The 21097-nt window shown below is 43.0% G+C and overlaps 1 protein-coding gene across 1 annotated transcript in view; it reads right to left on the bottom strand.

The window, feature by feature from the left end:
* Positions 1 to 4617: 4617 nt before the first annotated feature.
* Positions 4618 to 21097, bottom strand: part of LOC309436579 (vasoactive intestinal polypeptide receptor-like) — a gene marked incomplete at its 3' end in the record, with an annotated part of 72419 nt that continues 55939 nt past the window's right edge. The window contains 6 exon segments of the mRNA XM_082045858.1: positions 4618 to 4809; positions 6420 to 6461; positions 7881 to 8010; positions 12993 to 13084; positions 17270 to 17339; positions 19718 to 19778. Coding sequence (XP_081901984.1) covers positions 4618 to 4809; positions 6420 to 6461; positions 7881 to 8010; positions 12993 to 13084; positions 17270 to 17339; positions 19718 to 19778 — 587 coding nt within the window.

Below are 21097 nucleotides of genomic sequence, written 5' to 3'. Positions count from 1 at the left end.
ACCCTTTAATCCCTGCCACGGCGCCAAATGCTGTTCAATCCTGAGTTTTCTCTGCAACTTCATTTTGCTGTTTAAAAACCACCAGGCAGTCTTTCCTTAATCAGCGGGTACATCTCTCCCTGAAAGTATTTCCATCAGATTGAAGCAGAGATTTGGTTTTAATCCTTTCGCTCGCATACCCCTTAGACACAGACGCCTCCCTGCCTCACGGCTTCTGAGCTGAATGGGAAACAAGAGGGATATTCAGAAAGAAGTAAATCTGCTGATTAGTTAATATACAAATTTATTTTCTCCAGTACTACCTTCCTGAAGAAAAATATAACTGCTTCCTAAGAAAAAAATAAATTAAAATATTGTGTTTTGTTTCCTAGACTTTTTTTTGAGATCACCTTTTCATTTCATAACTGCAGTAATGATGCTTCTGTGTATATACCTCTGATTTTAACAAATAGTTTCAAGTTAATGCCCTGAAATTCTACAACAGCCAAGAATTTCTTTACTGCTACTTTTTCAAGCCTAAATGTGGCCATATTCTCATCTCTTGCTGCTTACGAGAGTGCCACAGAGAAATATAGGTCCCAGATGAATGGAAATATCTACAGTCTACTGTTAGCATTGAACCTCGTACCTCTAGACCATGTGACAATAATGTCATTTTTATATTTTAATTGTTCCATACTTATTAATTTTTAAAAATAGTTTAATCACAGAAATATAGAGTGACTCATTAACAGAAGGGTTTTGATGTCTCACTGGTATAAAAAAAGTAGTAAACAGCTCCAGTCTGAAGAGAAAGGAATTATTCTAAAGGTAAATTCCAGTTTAATGCTGGTGTAATTCAGGAGTCACTGCAGTGGACTGATTGGTGCAAGTGGGCTCAGAATTTGGCCACATTTCTGTAAAAGAGTTTTGAAGTTTGAACTCATGATCCTCAAATATATCTAAAAGCCCATCACATCCAGGTATGCCTCATATATATGTGTGTATATATATATATATATTTTTTTTTATTTTATTTTCCCCAGGAAATTAATTCAGTTGCCTTCACTGGAGTCATTCCTATCTTACACCAGAGATAATGGGGACAGGCTGGTGCTTTGTGAGCATCATCAGCATCTTGAGTACTGCATCGTGTATTCTGCATGGGGTCAGGACAACACAGCTTGGGTTGTCATTTGGGGTTGCAGTGAGGTCCTTTCACTCCATTTTATTGATGAGCTGGATGAAAAACAGAGCAGAGGAAGCCAAGTTACCATGCCAAATTCCTGCACAAAGCCACTTAAATGAGCATCTGATCCTAATGTCATTGTTCACTTGATTGCTCATATCCCCAGAGTAAAAAGCTCTGATTTCACCACTGAGTCCTCTGTTCTCCTAAAATATGAGGTCAACACAGCTGGGCTGGCAGCTCTGCACTGTGTGCATCACCGATATTGCCATGCCTGTCACAGCAGGTATAATATCTACAGCACATTCATTTAATCTCTCAAACACCCCTGACAGCCTAATGGCAAAGTGGCTGGATGCTCAGTGATGAAATATATGCACATAGGATGCCTGGGGGCACCGTTCCTGGCACGTTAATGTAGCCAACATTTTTTTGAAGAAGCCCCTCAGTTCAAGTTACACCCTATCTTCAGGCTCCCATGCAGAAGAACCTGGTGGCGCAGCTCAAGGGCTGCAGAAGGCCCTGTGGCAAGGGTGAATAACCAGCCAAATTTTTACCCTGTCATGATCTAAAAGGAGAGTTCATTCCTGCTGCCTCTGGCATGAGGTTAGTGCTGGTACTAGTTAGCACAGGACTGAAATGGAAGAGAAGCTGTAAATACAAAGCAGAAGGTCCTCCTGCAAATGGGAGTTCTGGTGGACAACAGGTTGACCATGAGTCAAGAATGTGTCCTTGTGGCCAAGAAGCCAACAGTACCTGGGGTGCATTGAGAAGAGTGTGACCAGCAGGTTGAGGGAGGTTGCTCCTCCCCATCTGCTCTGCCCTGGTGAGGCCGCATCTGGAGTTCTGTGTCCAGTTCTAGGCTCCCCAGTTTAAGGACAAGGAATTACTGGAGAGAGTCCAGAGGAGGCTACAAACATGATGAGGGGTCTGGAGGATCTTTCTGATGAGGAGAGACTGAGAGAGCTGGGGCTGTTCAGCCTGGAGAAGAGAAGCTGAGAGGGGATCTCATCAATGCTTATAAATAACTCAAGGGTGGATGTCAAGAGGATGGATCAGACTCTGTTCAGTGGTGCCCAATAACAGGGTGAGGGGCAACTGGCACAGACTGAAGCACAGGAGGTTCCATCTGAACATGAGGAGAAACTTCTTTCTTTTGAGGTGCCAGAGCCTGGACCAGGCTGCCCAGAGAGGCTGTGGAGTCTCCTTCTCTGAGACATTCAAACCCACCTGGACACCTTCCTGTGTGATCTGCTCTGGTGACCCTGCTTTAGCAGGTGGGTTGGACTGGATGATCTTCAGAGGTCCCTTCCAGCCCTAAACATTCCGTGATTCTGTGAAGAACAACAGAGTAGAAATGCACAAGGTGTCTCACGGCTCACTGACATTGACCTTCTATGCCAGCAAGGCTTCCTCTAACAGATGGGAAAGGTTTCCCTCATGTCTCACAAAGGAGGTTGCTGGTTATGGTGCATCACTTACGTTCAAAATCTCTGTGCTCAAACTTCTTCTTTACTTGTCTAGACCTGGACTCAAGTTCATACCTTGAACTTGAGCACTAAACCATGTCCCTAAGAACCTCACCTAAATGCCTTTTAAACCCCTCCAGGGATGGTGACTCCACCACTGCCCTGGGCAGCCTGTTCCAATGCCCGACAACCCTTTCAGTGAATAATTTTTTACTAATATCCAATCCAAACTTCCTCTGGCACAACTTGACCCCATTTCCTCTTGTCCTATCACTTGCTATTTGGGAGAAGGGACCAACCCCCTCCATGCTACAACCTCCTTTCAGGTAGCTGTAGACAGCAATAAGGTCTCCAATTTCTAAGTGTACACTTGAGGTGGGCAGGGATTTCTCACACCCAGCATAAAACCGGTGCAATGCTATTCAATTTAGTTGGGTTCGACATCAGTGTGAGCATCCTTATCCTTGTGATGTCCATCTTCTGACTGAGTTTGGGCTCATGGGGATTGTCTCAAATGCAGTGTCTGGGTGTGTGAGCTGCACGTGATGCCCACCAGCCTGGCATGTCTGAGCAGGATTTGGTTTCACCTCTCTCCTTAGCCCCTCCACCAATAAAAGAAAAGCAAAAAATAACTATTCCCTTGGTTTTAACAGGATCTATGTGCATTTTTCAAATAGGGATTGCCCCTATATGGAAACTAATAGGCGTTCAGGAAACAGGTAAAATACAGATGCACATCTTAACGATCTAACAATGCCTTCATCATAGGATGAAAGCTCCCCACAAAAGCTGAAGAAGAAATCAATTTAATAGCTCCTTCACTCCTTTCTGGCTCCTGGAGTGCCAGTTACGTGCTGAGACAACCTTTTTCTGATGAAAGCAATTTCGCTTGCTACTGCAACGCTTATTTTTTCTTCTGGAGAGTGGCTCCTTATGGCAGGTCTGATTCAATTAAGGATTACACGGTTCTACATCTCCCATTCTTGGCACTGTGTGTTAAGCAAGCGCAAGCAAATTACAGACCAATTGTTTTACCCTGATCCTTAATGATCCTGGATGCTTTAATGCACCAAGATCTATGGGTGAACTTAAGAAGGAATGAAAAACACAGCCATGCTCCGCATTTGGCACCTGTACCTGTCTTTTTTACATGCAAATTGAGTTTCCTGTTCATGGAAAACAACCAAACAAAACGCAATGTCATGAACATAGTGCAGAGAAGGATATTCACGCTGCTCCTTCTCAGCAACCTGCTTTTCCAGAGGGCACCTAAAGGAGCTTGGAAAGCTTTTGCTAATAAGGATGGTTGGCAATTAGCAGAACACGCTGCAGCACAGGGGCATCCTCTGAGAAGCTTTCCTGTTGTCGCACTTTTGTCTTCACACATGTAAAATGCGGAGGCAGGGACCGCGTTCTGGGTCTCACCTGCCTGTTCATGTTCCTCCTGTCTCTTTTGCCCATGTCCCCGACTCTGTCTTTGGTGCCCTATCACCACCTCTTATCAACAGGACTTTTGGCACATTCATATGTTTGGCTGCTTTTTTTTTGTCTCACTCTTTCCTTTACTGGCTCATTTTTTTTTTTTTTAAAGTGCAATTTATCTGTTTCAGAGATGCCGGTTCTGGTAAAGCCACCAAGGACTCAGGCTCTCCCCTCCCTTACTTCATTATTTATGACACATCAGGATCTCCCAGGCTCTCTTCAAGTGATTGGGACCTTTACTCACAGTTATCAACCCCTGAGGGCTTGAAACTTTAGAGCAAAAGTTCTGAAAAGAGGGAGAGGAAAAGTATTTCTCTGCCTCTTGTCTTGTCTGATCTTGTTCTGGATGCCAGTGGCTCTTCCAGTTTTGTGTCCTCTGTTGGCTCATGTGGAGCATGTCACTTCACAAGGGTTTGTCACCGTATCGCTGATTCCTGGGGATCGTTGTGTCTCTCAGTTTCTCTCTTGGATGCTCAGTGCTCAGAGAGTCTCTCCCCATCACACCAGAGAGAATTCAGCCTGGAAGCCAGAGCACCGGCGTGTCTTTGGTGAGCACTTGGTCAGCATGGAGATCTGGGTGCTGAAGTTGGTGCCATTGCTGCCTAAGGAAGGGTGGTGATACTTCATGTCCGAGCCCAGAAACCGCTCCAGGTGCCACCTCCGCCACTTTCGTTTGAGCTCAGCTTGGACCTAGGTGGTGGAAAGACAAGCAGATCAGCTGAGGGGAGCATCTCCCATTGTTCTGACCTGATTGTGTGGGTAGCAATGGGTGACCCACCTAGCAAGAGGCCAAGAATTATTTTATAAAGATCACTAAATTCAGCCTGGCCAGAACTTTTAGCCACGTAGAAGAGAGGTTACATTTCAGCCAGTGAAATACTGTAGCAGAAATCCCTGAGCTTCAGTAGAAAGGCCCATCTGATACAGTGAAGGTGCCAGACTACTTAACTTTAATGGCAACATATTCTATGCTTCGTGACTATAATTAAGATTTCATTTTTTTTTCACTGCCCTTTTTTTGTCCAAATACAAATTATTTAACTATAGTTTATTTGCGATGCTGTTAATACAGTGGTGTTTTTTTTTGATAAAAACTACGTAGAGTGTCCCGAGTTGGAAGGACCCACAAGGATCATGGAGTCCAACTCCTGTCCCTGCATGTGACAACTCCACAGTTCACATCGTGTGTCTGAGGGTTTTGTCCAGTCTCTACTTGCTCCTGCTCAGGGAGTTTACATACGTTATATAGGTACACTGTCCAGATTCAAATCCTGAACAAATCTGGCCACCTGCAGCCTTCCAGTGCAAATTTTTAGATAACAGTATGAATTAGCTAAAACAGTCATGCCTGAGGGTCCCTGGGATCAGCAAGCACAGGAATGGTACAACACCAGGATGCAAACCCCAGGGCTGGAAACATGGGAAAGGCAAGATCAGTGCTTGTAAGGTAAAAACATGTTTACCTGGTGCTGGTCTGCACCTAACAAGTTACATCAATGCCTATACTGGTTTTGGATCATTAATAAGTTTGTGTTTTGCTCTGTGCAAGGTTTACTGGCAAAGGTCTCTGCTGGAGCTGGGCTACCTGCCCTGTGTGTCACTGTGTGATGGACACACAGCATCAGAGCAGCTGAAGGCAGCACCAGAGCTGTAAGAGAGCAAATTATGATTCTGGACACTCTTCCTCTCCCCGGGAAGCTTGGAACACAAAGCCAGATCACAGCTGCTGCTTCCTTGTCCATGCTCTGTTTATTGAGCTGAACACGCTCCAGCTGACGGCGGCTCCAAGTTTTTAGCTGCTCACACCTATGCTGTAGCCTTTGCGATGTGGGTTTAATCAGTCTCTGCTGAATTTCTTACAGGCTGATGGAGCATGGTACAAAAATATCACTGCACTAACGAGCCCCCATCTTGGCAGTGGGCCTGATTCTGTGGAGGATTTGTCAAGGCTCTAAGCAAGGCTTAGCAGATGGGCTTTAGCCTTGCCTGCTGAATGTGGTCCCTTTGGATCAGGGTTTATGCAAGGTCATAGGGGAGTTCTGCTGACGCTGTCCCATGAATAAAAGAAGGACTCAGCAGCAGCAATACTACAGTGTGCACAAAAGTCCTAATAAGTTTATTAACTGTTCTGGAAACTGTCAGGCAAATGGTTGAGTTGTTTTTATGGAGTGAGCAATTTGACTTGGAAGCTTCCCCTTAACACAGTAACATCACGAATAGGGCACTTCTCAATCCACTCTCCACAAGCATTCGATTTGTCTTAACTGGGAACATTAACCAAATGACATCGTCGGTCTTACCTCTCCATTGAGAAAACAGTACAGAACAGCCACCACAAATCCCTAGGAAAAAGGAGAGAACAGGTTTTAAGCATCTCATAGCTGATATTCACTGAGATCACAACCCAAACTCACTGCAGCCTTGAAGAAAGGGCACACTGCTGGTGGACTGCCAAGGTGTCCCTTATAAAACACTTGATTGCATTTTCCCTATAAAAGGAGCAGGTGAAGATTGGGTAAGGTACCTTGCAGCAGATGTCTGGGTGTGAGTTCAGAGATTGCTCCAGCCTGGTGTTCAAAGACATCAGCAGGCAGCTCAGCTCTAAGAGAGGCACTTGGTCATTCAGGCTGAGGCATTAGAAGCAACTGAATGGGATACTAGACTTAATTTTCCTGCTTTTTCTCAGCTGTTAAAACTAGGGAGATCTAATCGTGGTCTCATCATCAACGTCAGAATGATCTCAGACACAGTATAAGGCTAAACTGTTCCTTTCCCACCTTGCCTGCAGTGACACCTCATTTTTGAGATTCTCAGCTCTCACTGAAAAAAGTATAATAAACCAAACTTATCTCTAGCTGAGCTGGTTGCAAACACTAAAGACAAATACTAAGTCTAGGTCCATTAATCTCTCAAAAGAGAGATGCCAGATGTGAAGTGATAATGATGTGGACAGGGACATTAACTCCATCACCACTGAACCAAGGATGCCACTGACACATGTATGGATGGTACATGGTGACAGATGCTGATGCAGACTGTGACAACACAGAGTGACCACAGCTGATTAATGGATGGATGCAACGGGATGAAATGCATAAATAAATCTTTCTTGTGCAACAACAGGGCCAAGGTTAACATCCAAACTTGGAAACAGACTGAAGTGTGTGGGAGGGTTTAAGACGTAAATTTCATTAGGGCTCCTTGAAGATTAATGATGAGGACACCTCCATTATCCAGCCTTGTGGGCAACACATCTCCTATCCCAATGAACTTGAACCCTGCTTGAGCAGGATCTACAGACAGGACTTGTCTTATTAACGGAGGAGAAAGTTCACTCAAGTCAACTGGTTGAACACAAATAAGACTCCTGTTAATAGCCAGAAAGACATCCCTCCCAAATCCAATTTATCTCATCATACACCATGTCAATAACATATACACTGAAATGAGGTGCTCTTTTTTTCTCCCTTAAGTATAAAAAAATCCAGGGCAACTAACTTATAGAGGTACATTTTTTTTTTCGGGTGTCTAAAATGACGAGAGAGAATCTCTATCTGGAATTCCAGGAGGCAAAATATAAAATTATCTTCCATCCTGGCCAAGCTGGAGCGAGTAGCTTTTTCCTTAAAGGTATAACAGCAGTATTAGGCATGTCTAGAAAAACCCTGGCTCACATGTTAGCCTGTTCCCTTGCCATGCTTGTTACACTTCTCGCTGCGGACAGACCCGGTGACTGAGTGGTGGCCCAAAGGGTGGCTTACCTGGAATGACCCAACCACAAGCTCAAAGACCAGCTTCACTTCTGCTTTGAAGTTGTCAGGGAAGAAAGCAAACATGATGTAGTGAATGCCAAAGAGAGGGATCAGCAGCAAGGTGGACTTGGCCAGTCTCCTGTTGGAAAGACAAACATGAATCATAATGGAAGAGGAGATAAAGGTGAAGCTGATGAGAAATCCTGCAGCTGAGCCCTGTGCAACCCCAAAATTCTAATTTGCTGCAGTACATATTTGCTGATAGCCTGTATCATGCATGTTAAGTATCTTTATTTGCTCTTAGGAGATGTGATATGGGCCACTTACCCTGAGGTCCTGGGAACATCCAGTCTTTTGACAGCAGCCTCCAGCAAGGTAGCACCAGGAGGCCGCCCTAGACCTGCTGTCATATAAATATATTTGTACCTCCAGCTAAGGCAGAGTCATCAGCCCCAGATTATTGGCCTGCAGACTTCAGGTGGCTGGCGATTTCAGATGTGGAGACAACATAAAATGTGACATCTTTATTCCTAGTAACTTCAATGGAGGTATTTCTTTTCCCTTCTCTCTTCTTCCCCTCCCACCGGAGATCTTTTTTCATCTCTACAAGCTAAATCATCATATAGTGCTGTCTTTGTTTGCTGAGGATTTCTGAAAATTACAGCTTCTGGGAGAGAAATGGTATATTTTGTTGAGAATAATGACAGGCTATCACTCAATGAAAGTCTCCAAAAGAGGGGGATGAACAGTATTAGTGCTTAATGCCATCAGACTGGGTAATCAGAGGTCCAATTAGGAAGAGATGATAATTTATTAAATATAATGATTATTAAAATATAGCTGATGGAAATAAGATGAAATCAAGAGCCTAAGGATGCTTATGGGGGTTTTGGATCCCTTGGTTACCCACATCCTCCTGCGTTTCTCTGTTCCAGAGGCTTCTGGAGGAATTGAAGCTACAGCTGGGATGTTGGAAATACTTGTTTCCATCTTCCTTCACCTCTGATGGCTCATCAGGTTCAGTTCCCTCAGACCATCTTCATTTATTTGCTATCTGCATAAGCCCACTGGGAAGGCTGATGTGCCAGCTTTATGCAGATGATGCTTATAACTGTATCTCCCAGCAGATCTTTCCAGCTTTCCCTGGTCTTGACATTAAGGCTGTGGCTGGATGCTGTGGTTCACCAGGGAATACCTGCTGGCTGAAAAGCATCTGGTACAACTCATTCCAGGCAAAACAATGCCTGTAGGAAGCTGAGGACCTTTCCAGGAATTTGCCTTTCCCACCACATCTCTCACTAGCAGGCACATTCTTGCTCATAGTAAGTATATCCAAAATCTAAGTCCTCTTGGGCATCTTGCTCTGCCAAAGATCTGTCACTGTCATTGGTGACCATCAGGGTACTGTGTTCCTTGCTCTTAGAAGCAGCTCTGGGCAGCATGACCCACACTAGTATGGCCTCAAGTTGCACCAGGGGAGGCTGAGGTTGGATCTGGGGAACAATTTCTTCCCCAAAGGGCTGTGGGGCATTGGAACAGGCTGCCCAGGGCAGTGCTGGAGTCACCATCCCCAGAGGGGTTGAACAGATGGAGATGAGGTTCTCAGGGACATGGGGTAGTGCCAGGGGTGGGGGAACGGTTGGACTCAGTGATCTTGAGAGTCTTTTCCAACCAAAATGATTCTGTGACCCAGCCATAATTCCTCCAGCTCCTGACATATGAGAAAGCAACTCATTTTCTAAGCTGATCACAGTTCAGTGAATATCAGTTCTGGTTTTGCAGAGATTTCTCCTCTCTCCTTAATCTTTCAGGAACAGTCAACTTAAAGGAGATTGATGTGATGTTACCTTTGTGTACCATGTTCGTATAGACATTATTTGCAATCTCCAATGGATTATAAAATTTTATCTTTTCATTGCACACAATGTTGGGACCTTGGTTACAGCATTTTCCCTCCTGGCTAGACTGTGGCAATTAAAAGGGTATAAATGCCAAGCCTTATGAGCCCTCTCCTCCAGTTTGCACAACACTCCAAACCAGTCTCTTGCTCCCAGCACTGAGCTTGCTCAGAATATTGAGTGATGCTTTAGATCTCAGCTTGGCTTCAAGGCAAGGGACCCACAGTCTAGCCCTGTGATATTTAAAATTTTTCTCCCCTAAACAGTGTAATGTGGAAAATCATCTTCCCTAGTCATGGTGTAATTTATCCCAGGAAGTTAAACCTTGGTTGTACAAGAAGCAGAACTCCTTGGGAGATTGTCCAAAGCCATTTAAAGTTACCTGCTGGAAGCTGTGGCTTCTCAAAAACTCATTACTTCCACTCCTAGCACAGTGTGCACTTCTTAGACCTACCCCCTCTGACAGATATAAATGGTGACAGGTAATTTAGGGAAAACACATCTCCACCAGCCTGCACTGAACTGACTCCTCTCCTTGGGAGTGGATAAGAGTGAATCAACATTTTAGTCATGCTCCTTGAATGCATAACGGGAAAGTTACCCAGAAAACTTTGATGATAATATTGATCTATGAACACGTACAGAATTGAAAGAGATGAATTTTGCTCAAGACTTCTGTTGCAGAAAACGACTTCTATTTGCCTGAAATATTGCTGTCTCATTCTTGCCCATGTCTCTGTCATTTCCAGAAAACTCTTTTGGGAGACTTGTTTTCACAGCTTCCAATACATTAAAGCCCAGTTCACTCTCTGTAGCATTAATGAGTGAGTCAGCCTGCAGCTAAACCAAAACTGGTTGGAACTGAACAATGCTGTCAACATGTCAACGCGTCATTTTTATAATATAAAATAAACAAGAGAAAGAGGGAGAAATGCAAATGAGAGATCCCTGATGTTGTTAGTTTAAAACATACTCGTTTCAGATTCGGCAGGAGGAACCCACACATATCATTAGCATTTTTTTTTGCTAAGATCACATGCCTAATGGCATTTATAAAAGGGTCTGGACTCCAGATGACTCTACAGCTAGCTGTCTAAACATCAAAAACTTAGAACCACACTGAGAACTCCCCTTGATGAGATCCGGTCTTTAGACTGGGACACTTAATATGAAATTCTAAAGGCAAGTGTGGTGTCTCATCTCCCATTACAGCCAATATAGTCAACAGAGACTTCAAGATGCCCCAGATAATCTGGCTGGTGGCCAGCTGCCAGTGTATAAGGGTACGAGTCTCACATAGGTCCTGGGTCCTATATAGTCCAGGGAAGTATCTCAAATGTCCTAAAGCATCTCATATGGTTCAGATTGGGTATTAGGCAAAATTCTTCATGGAAAGGGTTGTGAAGCAGTGGAACAGGCTTCTCAGGGCAGTGGTTGAGTCACTATCCCTGTAGGGGTTTAAAAGGCATTTAGATGAGGTTCTCAGGGACACGGTTTAGTCCTTGAGTAAGGTTATAGTTGGACTTGATGATCTTGAGTGTCTCTTCCAACTGGAATGATTCTATTATTCTATAATTCTATGATATGGCTTGGACACCTATAACTGAGCAACTGATTCATGCCCTAATGGAACTGAGTTGTTTTTCCAGGTGGAGAAGGAAGGTGAGGAACTGAAGATGTGAGGAACATTTGTACTTCAGCAGCACCTCGTGTTTGTCAGGCCAGTGTTACTTACTGCCCTGAACGTGCGACGCTTGTTTACAAGGCAAAGAGAAGCTTCCCTGGCAGCTCCCACTTCATTGGAAAATGTGAAGTAAAAAGCCCTGAACCCAAAGCTCAGTGTGACCTCCGAGGTAATCTGGGTATAACCCTTCCATGTGTGTTGGCAGCACATCTGCTGAGATGAACGGGAGTCAACTGCTCCAGGCTGCTGCTTAGTACTAGAACATATTTCCATATGCTGATTTAATCTATGTACCTGGCCAAAGCTGTTGCAATCCTGGGGGTACGAAGATACAGTGCCCAGTTGGAAATACGTAAAGGGAGGTGATAGAAAGCACGGGGTCTGGTAATTTTGTCATGTTATGATGAGAGTAAAAGAGGTAATTTGCTGGGAGAAGTTAAGGTCAAATACTGGAATTTCCTTTCATAAATCTGAGAATCTCTCGAGGCAGATGAAATGCATAATTTACCACCAGCAGAGAGAATGACTCAGTGTCATGGCTGGTCAGTATTTAAGGACACTATTGATATTGTCTGCCATCTTGCAGAAAGATGAATTGAGCTCAGATTCCTCAGGGTACCAATGTGCACAGATCCCTCCAAAGACAAAAAAGATTTACTAGCAGTGACCATGTAGGCACTGGACGTTTTTCCTTTTGGTTCTTTTCTAGGAAACATTTAATAAATATCCAGGATGGTGAAAACACTGACCCAGGATATCGGTAAGAGTCAAAAATAAGCTGGTCTGAGCTTTTATCTGCATTGAAGCCAGAATAAATCCATGCAGATAAACAGATTTCTTGCACTCTTAAAATACTGTAACTAAGAGCAGTCCTGGCCACTGAGACAGGTGCTAATCTCACTTTCATGTTGTTTATTATAAAATATGAAACATCAAGTTCAATGTTATACCCTGGAATAAAAGCGTTAGTCAAGCAAAACTTCTGGGACAATGCTGCTTCTCAACAGTGAAGAGAAATGCACTGCATTAATCCAATGTAGTTTAAGGCTCTGCCTCAGGGTAAGGAAAACTTGCCATAGATTCTACTCAACGTATTAATTTTCTAGATCTCTCCTTCTTTGAAAAAGAGAGCTGAGGGTAACTAGTTCAGAAAATAAAGCCTGTGTGCTGTGGCCAGCTACTCTTTGTTCTCCTTTGGGTCCCTCTGCCTTCAAAATCCAATAAATATTGAATATACAAAGAAAAATCCTATTTTCTTTCACAATCATTACTGCTGCTCTGACTTCTTCATCGTTACTCCCAGCTTAAAGCCTGTCTTAAAGTCTCTCTGTTCCATGTGACATAAAACATGCTCAGTCATTTTAGCAAATGCCCCATTTCCTAATTTCTGATCAGCTTCAATTAAAAAATTGACTAATTTGTTAATTAACAATTACCAAATACTTGATTTTGGTCAGTGCAGACAGATGCAATACTGAACTAACAGCCAAGAGGTTTCCCCAAAACCATACAATACAGTTTAAAAAGTCTAGGACTTACGAATATTGGCTGGTTTCATTGTGTCCCACGTCTGGGGAATGCAGCTTCTGAACTAAGATACGGATGATGCAAATGAAGAGAATGAAGTTCACCTGTTGGGATGGGTAGAAAGAAAACAGAGTGGAATAAAAAAATTAGTATTTTTGTCCAGTTAAAAGAGCCAATCATTAGAGGGGGAGTTCCTTTCACTTTTTGCCATGGAGCAAGCTGTTGTTAAAAAGCCATGAGCAGAGAACCCCACTCTGGGAGCACATAGTAAACCGACACAGGATGGCAGCCATCTTGGGCCTGACATCAGCCTGCTTGGGACTTTGTGTCATACATCCCAAGTATGATGATGTCAAACCCATAGAGCACAGCTATGCACGACGTCCTGCTGCACGGGGGAAGTGCCGACGACAGGGTGGGAAAAGAGCCTGGAGACTGAGTGGAGCGACGGACATCAAAGCCCTCAGGAGACGGTGACATGGGGCCGGCTGCTGAGCATGTCAAGGACTGAGGTGGTGAGCCAAGGGAACCGAAACAAAACGCAAAGCCGTATCCACTCAAGCGAGCCTCTGCTTAACGCTATCGGGCATGTCTTCTCTGGAGAGAAGCGGAAGACCTTGTATAACAAGGGATAGACCTCACCAACACAGCACACATTCTCTCCTAGGACATTACACCAGAGGAGTCTAGCTAATACCTAGATTTTATCTGGTCCTTTTCACTCAAAATATCTCAAAGTGCTCCATCAACACACTCAAGCAACATTAACCTTATTTAACAGCAAAGGTGTGAAGCTAAGAATGACAATTTCCTAACGGCAAGTAGTAGATGGCATGAGTTGTATGGTCTTAAGGTCTAATCCAGTGAATCACACTGTTATTCATGCTATATATACAACAGAAAAGCGACGACAGATTTCTGTAGACTTAGTTTTTGTTTGGTACACAACCTCTGTATTTATCCTTTCACGGTTAGAAAATGCACAAATTATTCTGATTTCTAGAGACCTAAAGGCTGGAAGGGATTGGGTTAATCAGGCAATCTGATTTTCTGCAAAAACTGATTGTAAAATTTCCTCCAGCAATTCCTTCCTACATTTATCTCAGCCTCAGGTGAGTGAAAGAGACTGAAGCACATCTCTCATTTAGACACTCACCTTTTTTTTACAAAAGCTATGAGTGATTAGAAATGAATTGTTTTTCTTGGTTATGAGGTATTGCTTAATCACTTTTTACCTATCCCATGCCATTTATCACAGTATCTGTTAATATTTATTTGCTTATAAAAAATGGTTTGCATTCAACTTGGTGGCAAGTAAAATTTATGAGTTCAAAGCAGTATTATCTAGATCAATTACTCTAATAAGCATTGATAGTACTGAAGGAAAGATCAGAGCAGTTAAATACTGTGTTGACTCATAGTGGTCAAGAGCAAACATGGACCAAGGGCAGTGTTGAGTCAGGTGTAGTGAGATTCACAGGTTTAGTAGAGTTTTAGTACTGCATGTAGAAGATAAGGCTATCAGGCTACTGGAGAAGTTGGTTGGCTTATTTTTCAACCTGGAGTATAATCAGAGGCACCTGATCTATTCCCAGTGCTTAATATCTTATATATCTTCTATATGTATTTCTTCTGTCTTTTGAGATCTATGCTTTATTCCCATGGACATGGAGAAAACGTTGCATTGCTCCCTGAAGAAACCTGCTGTTCATCAGATAGCAGCTATCATGCCCTTCCTTTTGGACAGATCTATACCATATCTGCAGAAGGAAAATCAGAAATGACCGGGTAAATTTTGTTTGGCAGTGAAGAAATAAATGTTCAGCCAAAAGAAAATACAGACTCATTGATGCAAGGAGAACAGGGTGTATTTCTTTGCCAAAAGGTTATCTTGGGAAAGGGAAAATACTATGTATAGCTTTCTATGATGATATAAATATTTTGAGATGTGTCATCAAAGTACAGTATTTCTTTTCAGTGAGGTGAATAGAGTAAGATGAAATTATTCTAACTGTTTCAGTTTGGAATCCCTGTGTGACAAATACTCCAGAAAAAGTCTTCTTTTAAAGGTCATAATATACATGGAATAAGAAGAATGTATGTCTAAGAAAATATTTCTGTTTGAAAGAGATACATTTGGTTTCATTTCTGTTGCATTTTTTTCTTCCCGTCCCACATACTTGTTTTCATTTAAGAAAACTCAAAGCTAAGTTTATCATAGAACCACAGAATGGTTTGGGTTGGAAGGGACCTTAAAGACCATCTAGTTCCAACGCCCTGCAAGGGACTCCTTCCACTAAACCAGGTTTCTCAAAGCCCTGTCCAACCTGGCCTTGAACACTTTCAGGGATGGGGCATCCACCACCTTTCTGGGCAACCTGCTCCAGTGCCTCACCACCCTCACGGGGAAGTGTTTCTTCCTTATACCTAAATCTACCCTCTCTTAGTTTAAAGCCATTACCCCTTGTCCTATCACTACATGCCTTTGTAAAATATCCCCCCTCCAGTTTTCCTGTAGGCCCTCTTCAGGTAATGGAGAGCTGCTGTAAGGTCTCCCCAGATCTTCTCTTCTCCAGCTGAACACCCCAACTTTCTCAGCCTGTCCTCCCAGCAGAGCCGTTCCAGCCTTGGATCATTTATGTTGCTCCTCTGGCTTATCTCCAACAGGTCCATGTCTGTCCTGTGCTGAGGACCCCAGAGTTGAATGCAGCATGGCAGGGGGGGTCTCACCAGAGCAGAGCAGAGTAGAGGGACAGAATCACCTCCCTCCACCTGTTGGCCATGGTCCTTTTGATGCAGCTCAAGATAGAGTTGGCTTTCTCCTTGGGGTTGCTCTCAATCCATTCTCTGCCCAGCTTGTATTTGTGCTCAGGATTGTCCCGACTCATGTACAGGATCTTGCACTTGGCCTTGTTATACTTCATGAAGTTCACACAGGCTCACCTCTGAAGCCTGTCAAGGTCCTTCTAGATGGCAACCCTTCCCTCAGCCTTCTCCATATCCTTGGTAACCAGGTCTCCCATTTCCTTCCAGACAGGGCCCACATTTTCCTTAGTCTTCCTTTTATCACTGATGCTTTTCTTGTAGCCTTTGATGTCCCTGGCCACATTTAAATCCATCAGGGCTTAAGCTTCCTTACCTGATCCCTGGCTGCTTGCATAATTTCTCTATATTCCTCCCAGGCTACCTGTCCTTACTTCCACGCTCTGTAGGCTTCCTGTTTGTGTTTGAGTTTGTCCAGGAGCTCCTTGTTCATTCATGCAGGCCTCCTGACACTTTCGCATTACGTCCTCTTTGTTGGGATGCATCACTCCTGAGCTTGGAGGAGGTGACCCTTGAATATCAACCAGCTTTCTTTGGCCCCTCATTCCTCCAGGGCTTTATCCCATGGCACTCTATCAAGCAGATCCCTGAAGAGGCCAAAGTTTGCTCTCCTCAAGTCCAGGACAGTGACCTTGTTGTGTGTCCTCTTTGCTGTCCTAGGGACTCAAGCTTGTTTGATTTTAAGTTTTGGCTTGATACCTGACAGATGAAACACTTAATATTCAACAATGATGGAAATACTCAGAGTTCCTCAGAAAAGTCATGGTTTCTATGGTCAGAATTGATCATATCCAGAGAAGTAAGAAGTCAAGCCCTTCCGTTGATTTATCTGGAAATTAGCCAAGCTGCCCAAGAACTTAGTTTTAAAACATATAGTTGGAATCCAACTTTGTACTGGATGCTATAACGAGAGGTAAATATTTGGGGGAATTCATCTAGCTTTTTTTTAGCTAGGTAGAAATTTATGGTAGGACTCATCCCATTTTACTTTATAGTGTTGACATCTACAACTGAACAAGTCATCCTGAGCTCTGCATATGATCAGCTTAGAGAAACACAAACATTCATGGCATAATTCACTTGATCTAATTTAGACGTCCACTGATTCATTAGACAAAATGAGCCTTTTCTGGATCTCTAACCATGTTTCTAAATCTCTTAATGTCTACTGCACCAGAGTGCCCAGGGCGAGTAGCTGAGATGAAGATGGTGAGAGTTAAATCAAATGAGCTCCAGCTTGGTTGCCTAGTTACTCAAGTTCTTCCCCTGGTCAATGCTAAAGGTAAATATGTTTATCTAGAGGGTGAACTTCCTCATCCTAAGACGGACATTCAATCTACAGTGGGATTTTATCTGTCAATGCATTTTCAGTGGACATTCACAGAACACTTCTCAACATTCCTTCACCCCCCCACACTTAGCATTAAAGATGGCTTTGCAGCCAGCAGAATGTGCTGATACTTTACCAATATAGACACCAAAATAGGTGTTTTAATGATCCACCAGTATGGTGATTCCACTATTTCCTCCCAGCACCTAAAAAGAAACAAAACCAGACTTAAAATAATAAGCAAAGCAAGCAAGAAGCTGCGTACACCTTCTCAGGTAGCTGGTTTCCCTAAATGCTAAAGATGGCTATGCCAGGTTATGTGAAGAGGACTAAACCTGGTGTGCATGGATTGGGAAGGGCTGAAGTCTTGCTTTGCTATGGCTTTGAGCACTGGTGGGTACCAGCTGCCCCAGATATGATGCTGTGAGGTTTTTTTTCCTCTTGGTAATGGAATATGCTGGAGGATATTATGTCAGAATGAATGTAGGGGAGGATGGTGATTTGCTTCATTTCTCCTACGCTGAGGTCTGCTAGAAGGAAATACTGTCAAAATCACATTTATGAGGCCTCCAGTGCTATCCACCATCATGGGTGGAGTTTTTGTTAGGCGAAGAACAACTGGCACCATCAGAAAGAAAACAATGTGCTCTTCTGAAAAAGATGACAGACAGCCTATGGTGTGATTATTCCAACTAAATCTATCTTAGCTAGCTGCATCTGAGCTATGGATCTAATCAGACAAGTCCATAGGACCCAGAGTGTGATTTATTTTGTCCTGCCAGAATTGTCTGCAAACCACATCACTCACCTAGGCCATCTGGAACAATATTTAAAGGCAATAAGGAAAAGACAGAATAGGAATGAAGCAGAAACAATTAATATTGCTTGGGACACATTTATCTGCAGAACTCACAACAGTCAGGTGATCAAAGGTGCGTTTTTAGGAGAGCATTCATGAAAATTGCTTTGCATTCATGTTTGAAATAGATCAGTGGAACTCATCATAGGCAATTTCACCTGGATTCAGCTCATGTAATTCAAAATGTTGACAGTGCAAGTCATAGTAGATGAGGAGAGGCACTTTTAGGGCACAGTTCCTGAGACCTATTTTAGGCAGCAATTTAGGATGGAATAATTGCACTCCATGGACTACACTGACTACATCTCTAGCTATAAAAGGAGACTAGAGTGAATTGCTCACATACAGATGCTTATACCTAGTCAGGTGCATGCTGCCCTTTCATTTAGAATTAAAGTGGCCCTAATTATGTCTAGTGCACTTCATTTTTAAAATAAATCCAGGCAGTATGAATGAAGGTCACTTTAATTTGGAGTCAGAATGTTTAAATAAAGGCTTAATGTTGTTTAACCAATCTTACATAATTAGGTTTTATGTAATCTGGATTAATTTCCTGTAATTTTTCTCTGCAGGTAATTATAGTGTGCAAAAAAAAATCTATGTTAGGTATTAGCATATCCTGTAAATTCAGAGTTTGTTTCACTTGGCACAAAAATGTAGAGTTATAAAACATCCAAAAAATGCAAAGAAGTCTGTATTTTTATTAAGAATTGCTGGACCTGAGTGGGAATAAATAGCAAGAAGAATTGGTATCCAGACCAGTTAAATCCTTTGGTCTCTATCTCAATGTAGAGGCTATTTATTAACAGAGTAAATAAGGTCAGTTTTATGCAGATAGAGTGAAAACATTTAAAAAAAAAAGTCAGTAGCTCCTGGGAAATGTGTTAGCATGACTACACATCAAAAATGCAATGAGAAAATCTGAGCTGCTTCTCCTGCTGCAATAAGGACAAATCAGGACACATTGGGAGAGAGAGAATGCATGAGAGAAAATGGAGTTAACCATATGATGTAAAAGCAAGAAGAGCGGGCACACACAGTGAGTACATAATAAGCACCTGATTCTGCAACTCTCTGGAGTGTTTTCTCATAAAAGCCTTTCCAATTACTAAAGTTTGACTGCTTGAGTAAAAGCATGAAGGAGGATGGCAGGATCAGATCCTATTTGCTTGCATATATCCTCAGATAGCTCTAATACCCGCCTCATTTGCTTTGCTCTATTATATCTGCTGCTTTCATAAACTATCAAAAGTGGCTGCTAGGTTAAAGAGGAAGAAAAACAGATCCTAAAATCTGCCTGGGATGGAAAAAGTGTGGTTTTAGAGTTTTTTTATGGGTATGCTTTTTAAATATCTGGTGCATCAGTATATTTAGGGTCAATTCTGCAGGATGTAAAGCTTTGCTCTGAACACAGGGCAGGTGTTCTGCTAGTATCTTCATTATACACAAGACCACGGGGCCAAATGTGACCATCAGGGTCTCGTCACAAATTCCCTGCAAATATCCTGACCAAGGGGTTGGGAAACAAGGAGGGTGAGTGACTAAGTTCACATAAAGTGTGTATCTTCAGGGAGATGTTGGAGTGTTTCCCATCTCTGATGGCTCTGACCACCGTGGGGGTTAGGGTGGGATGGCTGGGTTAGTAAAACTGCAGGGGTGCCCTTGTCCTTCCATGGAGATAAAGGAAGAATTATAAAGGAAAGAGAATCGAGTACATAGACTTACCCAACATCGAAAAGGTAAATCCTGACAATAGTCCAAGCAGTGATGAACACAGAGGGGGCACCTGGCAAGAGAAGAGATGGTGTTACTGTCAGAAGTCATTATCACTGTTTTCCCCCACTCTCCATATCTCCCGAGTGACTCAGGTGATGCCCTCAAGACTGGCCAAATGCTTCACGTTTTCAACGCTCACATGCCAAACAAGCAACATGTTGCCTTTCCCTCCCACTGGCCATGTAAGATGAGTTTCCCATAACTGCTCCCACGCAGATTTATCTTCCTGTTATGTTGCCTACAAAAAAAACCCCAAACAAACAAAAAACTTCTGATGGTGAAATGCAAGGAATAGGGATCATTTTAGACATCTACAGTGTGGACACCTGCATCTAAGCCAGTCACCACAGGCTCTCCTTAGCATCAACAGAGAGAAATATAGACTTCTAACACACGGGTCATCTACTTTAGCTTTTGGACAAGAAATATGCCCTTGGACTCCCTTGATGGTGTTTCCTGGATCTCCACTGAGTATAAAGGGAGCCTGGGGTGACATGTTCACATGTACAGGTCTGTAGTTGCCTGGATGAACCTGCCTCTGCACCTCACTCCATGATCTTCTGCCTGATGAGGGTGGTCTTGTTCCATCCTTGTGGTGCCTTTTTATTTTGCTTTGTGCTTTTTGCTAGATTGGAAATGCTCCAGGAAGGACATAGCACTGCATCAGTCACAGTATTGCATATTGCTTACTACCAGTGATTTCCAAGTGCAATGGTAATACAAGCAGTAAGAACTGTAATGAATGTGTCCAGATTATTAATTCCCACACGATACACTTCAGATCCATCACTGATATTCTTGCAAATGATAGATGACTGAAAGGCCAGGAGATCCTTCAAGCACCTGTCATGTTCTTGAATTGCCCTTCCTCACCCAAGCAACCTCAGAATACGTTATGAGTCCAAGAGATTTCCTTTGATTTAAAATCATTAGCTTCATACATTGTTCTTTAAATTCTGCCAGCTCTGCTGTGCTGGAAGAAAAGGTATCTATGCACAAGGCAAGTTTAAGGAAGGTCTGACCTGAATAACTGCATCTGAAACAAAGCCTGCTAACATCATCTCTTCTTATGCTTATAGCACGGAGAATCATCTCCGCAGTGTGAACCCAAGTGTAACTCCTGTAGAGTTACAGCTAACTGATCAACTCCTGAGTCCAGCCATCCCCTGTACAAGATAAAAGTTGTTTCTTTCTCTCTTCTCTTCTCTTCTCTTCTCTTCTCTTCTCTTCTCTTCTCTTCTCTTCTCTTCTCTTCTCTTCTCTTCTCTTCTCTTCTCTTCTCTTCTCTCTCTCTTCTCTTTCTCTTCTTTCTCTTCTCTTCTCTTCTCT

Source organism: Streptopelia decaocto (assembly GCF_964273445.1).
Source record: "Streptopelia decaocto genome assembly, chromosome: 2".
Lineage (NCBI taxonomy): Eukaryota > Metazoa > Chordata > Aves > Columbiformes > Columbidae > Streptopelia > Streptopelia decaocto.
Note: the sequence above shows the minus strand (reverse complement) of the source record. Positions and strands in the feature narration are given on the sequence as shown.